At 35.1% G+C, this 8,903-nt stretch overlaps 1 protein-coding gene across 1 annotated transcript; it reads left to right on the plus strand.

The window, feature by feature from the left end:
* Positions 1–5,108: 5,108 nt before the first annotated feature.
* Positions 5,109–6,861, plus strand: LOC113278607. Its single transcript, XM_026527413.1, has 2 exons — positions 5,109–5,463; positions 6,046–6,861. Exons 1-2 carry the CDS (start codon positions 5,429–5,431, stop codon positions 6,719–6,721), a joined length of 711 nt encoding a protein of 236 aa, XP_026383198.1. The 5' UTR covers positions 5,109–5,428; the 3' UTR covers positions 6,722–6,861.
* Positions 6,862–8,903: the final 2,042 nt, after the last annotated feature.

Genomic DNA, 8,903 nt, shown 5'->3' on the forward strand with positions numbered 1-8,903 from the left:
TGGAGGTTTGATTTGGTTAATATCCAAAACTTGTATACTTCTTTGATTTTTACCTATTTCTTTAAAACCTTCACATATTTTATTAAAGGCGGATTCAAGCACCATCCCAGGCCACCTGGCATGGCATATGGAAGGTTTAGGCATTTGCCATAGGAACCGGCTTTATTAATTTATACTTGTTTCGTATTTTTAACCCAAACTTGCATTATCATCATCAAATCAATCCTCTTCTGTGCCTGGAAGTATTTTCTGGTACAAACAATACCCACGAGTTTCAAACTCTCTACTACCATTATCGGGTAACTTTATCATCGTGATATAACGACAACGTCATTGGTGTAAGGATTGTTGTTGAGAAAAGGTTGGACGACCTAAATTCAGAGTCACATAGAAGTAAAATAAAAAAAGTAAAAAATTGAAAAAAACGTCACTCCATAGTTTGTCGGTGTGCATAGACCCGGGCGCCGTTTAGGTGGCACAAGAAGTGTCAGTTGGGTGTTGGGAAGGGAAGCTCCAAATATTGGTGGCTGACAAGGTGGGTGGCGCCGGTAAAACCATAATTATTGGAGTGTATGCACGTGTGAAGAGTGTGACTGTCATAATGGTTTTCTGACTCACACGTTATATGATGAGGTAAGATTTGTATCTTCCCACCCCCCACCACCCAACTGGACAAAATCATTTCTGGATATGGGCAAACCACATTTTTATAAAGGAAAAAGAAAAATTCCCTTATTTCTCCTTCTCCTTTCACTTTTGACCAAACTTTTTTTCTTCTTTCTTTTACATCCACAATAATACTACAATACTCATAACATGGGAGAAATTCCAAAATCAGACTGTGGCATTAGCATTAGTATTTTTGTAACTATGCCTCTATTTTTCTTTAAGAAAAAATATAATACATTTTTACTTACAGACATAATCAGGATATTGCGTTTTTTTAGCTTCATTAAAAATAGCGTTTCTACTGTTCCACCATTATACTTGTGCTCCTATCCACAGTTCCAAGTGCTGAGGTGGCATGTAAAATGGAATATGGATGGATTCCACCGTAAGACTTGCTCCTATGCAGGTGAAAAAGAAGAATTCCATTCACGGAAAATTACATTTCCAAGATGCACAAACACAATGTGTTGGTATTTTTTCGTGTTTGATGTGTATCTTGAGCATTATGAATGTACCGGCCAGTGGCGGATGTACCGTGAAGCAAGGGTGTGCAGTTGCGACCCCTTGCTTTCACAAATCTCCACTAACAGGCTTTGATATCCAAGCCCACAGAAAAGTTAGCGCCCCTTCCACGAATTCTCTTCCTCTTCTTTTCCAATTCCATATTTTTTCGTATAAGGGAAACCACAGAAAACTCGTCTCTTTCTAACAGAAATTTCCATGAATTGATTAAGTAAGTCCAAATGAGATTTGAGCCAGTGTTGTTGATTGTTAGTGTCTTTCTTCCACAACTTCAGATACCATCTTTTGCCAATTTGATTTTGTAGTTTCTATCTAAATTAAGATTGAGATTCATGTCAAATTTTGAGGGTTTTAGTATATCACGTTTTGCATGAAAAATTGATAGATTGGGTATCCAACCTCAGTGTCATTGCATAGAGTTAGACCAATTTATAGGTCAGCTATATTTTGGATATAAGAACCATAATCTTAAATTGACCATAGCATGGTCGTCTCCTATTGTAGCTGGATAAGTAAGCCAAGGTTGTCTAGTGGATATGCACTAGCTTGGGGTTTAAATTAGAGGTGACTGCACAATTAAGACATTGTGTGTCTGTTATTAGAAATTAAGATGTTGTGTACCTCTTATCGGAAAACAAGACAAAGATATTGCCATATTGGTTCCGGTGATGATCGAGTTGTCAAGCCATAGTTCTTGGAAGACACTGTCTTGAATAGTATCATTTTTATGAGATACCTTGTGATGGAGCACATTAGAATCGAAATCGGCATCCGCAATTAGTTCAGAAGAGTTGAATTAGTAGAGGAGGTTATTGACGATTTACCGGCTTCGAGAGGTTATATGATCACAAAAGGGAGCTCTGGGTATTAATTATTCTTCATAATTTGTGTTTAATCATGAAGATTAGTAATGACAGGATTATTACATATAGTAATACACCATCTATCATGTGCAATGGGAAAAATAAATATGTGTAACCGAAAAAAAAATTACTAGAAAATTTTGTTGTGTATTTTTCTATTTGCTACCCCTGTCTTGAAATCCTGAATTCGCCGCTGGCACCGGCTTAGTCCAATTTCTGTTCATTTCATTTTTGGTGGTCCAATCTTTTGTTCCACAATTCTATCGGCGAAATCTCTTTATCGCTAAAAAAGAAACAAGGATTTTTCTTTCTCTTTTGTTGTTTTTTCTTTTTTTTTCCTTTGATCGGCGAAGGTTAAAATAAATTAAAAGAGCGTATGAAAAATTATCAGAGACAAATTCATTTAAATTAGTAACATGTTTGGTCAAAGGAATAGAATTCTTGGTAACATGTTTGACTTATAACAAAAGTAATTGAATTATCTCAACCAAACGCTAATTTATTGGATTTGAATTCGATTCACGGGAATTCAATTCCAAAAATTAGATTACCCCATAATTAAATTCAGGATTCTAACTCTTTCAATCAAACGAAGTGTATAATCCATTGCTGCGTTATAACTGGTACTTGAATATGATAAATAATTTTTTGGATAAATTATATCTGTGTCTTCACTCTCAAGTTCTGATTGATAGTTCTTTTTTTCCTTTAACTGTTGTTGTTCTTTTTTTTTTTCCTTTGAACTGTTGTTGTTCTTTTTTATTGGGGTTAAACTAGATTAAAAGAGAGCGTATAAAGATAAGCAAATACAAGCTGAAGAGCTACATATACTACAAATCAGAAGGCTTCTTGGGACGGCCAAAAAACGTCCCAAGAAAACAAAAAACCGTCCTAACAGGTATTAGGGACGGTTTATGTACCGTCCCCTGTTCCACCGTCACTAATATTATTTGGCCATGTTTTCTTTTTGGGACGGACATATTTTAATCTTGATTTAAATATTTTATGACTATTAGGGACGGTCAGGCCATCACTGTCCCAAATATCCTTCTTTAGGGACGGTTTTCTCAAAACAACCGTCCTTGGAAGCTACTTGTTTTGTAGATATAAGCACTCTATGCAAAAGAGTGAAAGCAAAACGAAGGACCAAAAGGAATGAAATACGTCTCAATCTTATCACGAATACTAGGTTTATGTTGAATGAAGCAAAAATGTACTAATAACTCGATATTCCATACAACGTACATGTACAAAAAGTAATACAGTTATGTAAAAAATGGTCCTTTTGATCTCTATAGTCTATCCCTAGAAACATATCTTTCCAACTTGGGATAAACAAAGATACCCTTGATTTGATCTCGAAATGACTAGGCTATGATTTTGTTTGCCATCATCTTTTTAGGACATATTTACATGGGATTTCCTCTTTTCACACCAAAAGATGTAAAGCGAAACTAACAGAGGATGATCCTGTCAGTGGTTAGTAATTTGTAACTGGAAAAAATACATCTGCGTAGTACACAAAAATGAAATAATACACGATGCTGCACTCAAGGAAATTACCCATCATCTGTTATTTTTTACACTGTTCGGAAGTTCGGATTCATAACATTCACCCTACTGAATAAGCCATCTCGAAGATACGGTGTATTAGCAGTAAATTTACATCATGTCACGAGAGCAAGAAAAGCACGCACAACCGATAATTTATATTGTACCATTTTTTGATTTGTGCATGTCATCCCTGCACAGAGGGCATGCTAATCTTCTAACTACATTAATATTAGTACTCTATCAAAAATGAGTGAGTATCCTTAGACCCTTAAGTCATAAGATCAAACCATACCAAAACCAAAAATCCATTTGTTAAATAACTCATTTCTCCAACAATCACAAGGAGGAACCATTCCATAAAACCTTAACAAGTACAAGTATAGGGAAATGTACCTAATTACCGCATGCATTAACGGGATATCGGTTTTTAAAAATGATTTTTATCGATTAGTAGGTTTCTTCGATCCCTTAAAAGGTTTCCGAACATTTTCAAATAATTACAAATCTACGGATCTACATATTTTGAGGAGCTGGTGATCGAAAAGATAGTACTTAAATATTGAATTAAACTCTTAGAAAAAGATTAATCAAGCAAGCATGACTATAAAAATACTAAGCTCTCGAGTGTGTATTATGCATGGTTTCCATCATCTTCTAACAACACGAATCCCAAATTCCAGGATCTTGATATAATGAACATGGGGTAAGACACAAGGAAACCTAATACTAACATTGAAAGTCTTTCCATTTCATAATTCATACAAAACTATGATCATAATTCATATAACAAGTGCTGTTTATTTAGTCGAGTAAATATGAGTAAGGGCACCTTTTTGAGTATTAACTTAAGAAAATTATTTGAGTTGCGTGCATTATTATCGCAATAATTAAAAAGAAAGTTTAGTTCAGGTGGTGGTATCATCTCTTTTAAGGGCAGACAGTCTTGTATGCTTTCACTATGGTACGAATTATGCAATGCATGCATAGGGGCATTGTCTTGTGAGAATTCTTACTGGATGGTCTTAAATCTACGCCGCAAATGTCATTGACTAGTTAGCTCCAGAGTCCAGACATCTATATCCAACCTTAAAGTATCTGTCACACTACTACAGGATTTTAGTTATAATTTTCCATGATTTGTTTAAAATTATTCATTCCCATGATTTTGTAATAACATAATTCACCAAAACTTTCTTTTCTTTATATTTACCGGAAACCACCAATGAGAAAATGAGTCATGGGCACTTCAGTTTTAAAACCGGTGCACAAAATTGCCTATAATAAATGGATTCAACATAATAAAAATAAAATAAAGAGATACAAGTAAAACACCAAACTTTTACTTTTATGTATTTTGAAATTTAAAATTAAATTCCCTCAAAAACCTATCTCTTTCTTTCTATGTCACTCTCTCTCTCTCTCTCTCTCTCTCTCTCTCTCTCTCTCTCTCTCTCTCTCTCTCTCTCATTGTGTATTGGTTTCAAAGAAAAGCAATCCACCCTGCCAAAGCCAAAGCCAAAGCAAAAGAAATGTCTGTAATAAAGAAATCCAATCCATATATAGAAACAGAGAAAATAAAAAAGAAGAGCAAAGTAGAATATGAATGACACCTTAATGTTCATCACTAGTACTACTACTCAATAATACCTTGAAAAATCTTCTCTTTCTCTCTTTAACTAGATCGATCAATCTCACTTTAGCAACTAGTAGCTTTGCTTTCTTCATAATTCAGATGATACCTTCATCAGTAGATTTCAGTACTACTCATCTCATTCATCTTCACCTAAATTGCCATACTTCATCAGTTTTTCAGCTTGTTCATGCAAGACCCACATAGAAAATCCATCAATAAAAGGTATGTTAATTATCTTCATTTATCTGTCATTGATCAATCTAACCAGCTTCAAAATCTTGTTAATGTCTATTATGGTTCCTTTTCATTTCCTCTAATTTTCTTTTTGAAGACTATAATTCCCTCTAATTACTTTTTGATTTCTGTATAGTACTAGAATCACCATTCAAATCTCTGAAAGCAAAAAACGAAAAGAAAGACATTATTTAGTTCGGATCTATGAAATATGCTTGTACTCATAAGAATGATTCATGAGTAATGGAAAATTTAAAACTTTGAATTCCATGGCTTACCTAACAGCTAACAGTCTTAAATGTCATATTCAAGTCAGTTGTCAGTACTAGAGAATAAGTCATTTTAACCGTACTTCACTAAAATACTGCAGCCTTAACAAAATATAGCACACATATGTACCCTATGAAAAAAATATAAGTACAACCATGCCCCAATTTCACTGTATTATAATGGTAAAATTATTGGACGATGATACTGATGAACTGACTTTAAAATTGATAGGAACCAAATTTGTACGTATATATATCATGACTGAATTCAATTTCAATTTTTTGGATGATAATTAAATAGGAGACCCTGGTACCAAAGAGCAATGGAAGTGGCAAATATATGGAAACCCATACCAACACCATCAAAGCCAATTACAGAGGTAGCAGCAACAATATCAAACAACAACTTATGGAAACCCATATCTTCTTTATCATCAACAACAACAACAATATCAAAATCAGAATTTCACGACAATAATTCAACAAACAGACCAAAATTAAGAAAATCTTCATCTCTACGTGTGGCTGCTTCATTTACCAGGGTATGTCTTTGTGCGCCAATTTCTTCATACAATGAGGTTTCATTATTTAGGCAAGTAGATATTATTCCACCAAGAAGAAGTAATAGTTATCCAAGGGCTGCCAAGAGTAATATGGAAGTAGTGCCACAAGTAAAATTTCCTAATCATCATATGAGCAGAAGCAGTAGTGTTAATAGTAGTAGGCTACCCCCTAGTAATAATGGTGTTCATGAAGTGAGAAAGGTGTTTAGGGGGAAATCATTAACTGATGATGTTTTAATGAGAAGACTTGTTGTTGAAGAATCAATGATGCATTCGAAGAAAAGAAATCAAATGGAAGTTATTAGGAGAAGAAGTTGTTTGAGAAGAAAGAAACTTGGGCCTAGTCCCCTTAGTAAAATGGTGATTGCTGAAGATCACTGTGATGAGGAAGAGGAAGAATATTGTTATTCGTAAAAAAAAGTAAAATAAGTATGTTATTTAATTTTATTTTCTTGGTTTTTTGGAGTTTTGAATTTTTTCTTCACGATTGGTATTGGTACATTTTTTCTGGGTATTTTCATGTCCAGTTCTCAATGGGAAGCTAGTTTGTCTAATTGTTCCATTTTATTTCTTACCACAGTACCATTTCCTTAAATTTCCCTAAATTTTTAAACTTCCGAGGAGCAAAAAAATTTACTATGGGGATGCAAAAGTCTTGCTAGGACGAATTTAAGCATAAAAATATTTTAGGCTTGGGAGTCGTTGGGCTATGTGTGCAAACTACACGCCCATGCAGCCATGCTTCAAGTTGGCTCGTGCCCTACTTCCGGTAAACATTAATCTCGATGAATTAATAATATTGGGTCGAAACCATTGGAATAAATTTCTTGCTTTTTCTAGGTGTTGGTTTTCAGATGTTTAGTAGTGGAGGGCCGAATAATGCGAATAGTGTTTCAAGATAGAAAGTAGAAAATGATCCAAAACGCTAGGCAGAAAAACGTTGAGCTCGATTCTCAATGTTCCCTGATATTATTGCCCGAGTGTTATGTGCTCGGGTCGAGTATAGAAGATTAGGTAGTAAATCATTATGCAACTTTATTATCTTGAAATAGATGTCGAAACTTAGATCTCAAGATTGTCACATTTCTGTAGAACACCCATTTTTTTGGTGGTTCCTCTTAGCTGCATGATAGTTCAATATTTGTCTGAAGTAATTGGACTACTCAACTATTGCCAATAGGTGATGGCCCAGGAGGCACTACGATGCCTTATCTTGTGGAATTCCAAATGAATGCTAAAAATGCTCAGTCAAATTATAAGTTTCAGGGTTCATGTCAGTCCACAATTTGGCTACCAATAATAACATGCAAGTGTTAAGCTAGTTGACATATTTTTCCAGCTATATTGACAAGATGCTTTGCCGTAGTCTCCCTTGCAACTAGGAAGTTGAAAATGCTGGAATTTCAGATTTATTACCCATCTAAGTATGCAAAGTACAAAATAACACTAAATGCAAGAACTAAAGTTCAACCTGTCAGTCAGTCAGGGCACTCCAGTCAATAAAAAAGGTAATGAGTTCTGTGTCGGAATAATTTGGCAGACAAGTTCACTGGGAACCTAACTGATCACATAATACATGCATCAGTTACTACTCATCCTCATCAACAGAATTCAATGACAGAAGAGGCAACCAGAATCATCTTCTCTGTATATGTAAAGGATTATAAATAAGATAAGAGTACTCACACAGATTCGTCAAAAACTCAACAATGGCTGTTTTCCTTACTCTGCTTCTTCATCTTATTCTCTTACTCCTCCTGGTTTCATCCACCCAAATAGAGACATAGAGACCACCGTGGTGAAACAGACGGTTTTCTTAGTAACCGACTATGGTGCAGTTGGTGACGGAATACGCTACAAAAATCAGGCTGCTATGATGACGGCAGGGGACATGTAGGATTTCCCCAAGAAAATTACTTAACGGGGACGATATTTTTAAAATCAGGTGGAACTAATTTAGGAGCGAAGTTCAACGAGAAAATTTATAAACAAAGGGAAGAATGTGATGGTGAATCGGAATGATACCGGGATTTGTCACGGTGATAAATGTAGGACGATGCTTGTCGGATTTATTTATTGCAAGAATGTCACTACACTGAACTCAGAGAACCAGCTCATTCCAAGTCTGCCTCTCTCACACCACCCTTTTCTTGATTTTGGTCAATTTTATCAGAGCAATCTTCTCCTTGGTCAAATACCTTGCAGTCCGTTCCAAGCCATGCAGGAATTACATTCTGTTCTTTAATGGAGTGTCCTGTATTTTACATAGACAGTACTGCTAGTCGGACCCCATTTAGAACCAAAAGCAAGGAATTGAAATGCAGTTGCGCGAGGGAAGAAAATAAAATGCCAGAAAATAGGCTCTCTGCAAAGGAATTGTAAAGACAAATAGCTTTATTGAAAATAAATTTTGCAGCGTGTTGCCTTGCAAAATTGAATTAAAACTAACGTGAAAACGAACTAAAGTAATTCTTCGGTTTCATGACTTCATCTTTTACCGCATTCTCCAAATTAGACATAACAACATTTTTTACGTCCATTGATAATTTGGAAAAGAAATACAACATTGAGGTTTTTCGCGCTTGAAAAGCTCAAG

The sequence above is a fragment of the Papaver somniferum genome, chromosome 5 (genome assembly GCF_003573695.1).
Source record: "Papaver somniferum cultivar HN1 chromosome 5, ASM357369v1, whole genome shotgun sequence".
Lineage (NCBI taxonomy): Eukaryota > Viridiplantae > Streptophyta > Magnoliopsida > Ranunculales > Papaveraceae > Papaver > Papaver somniferum.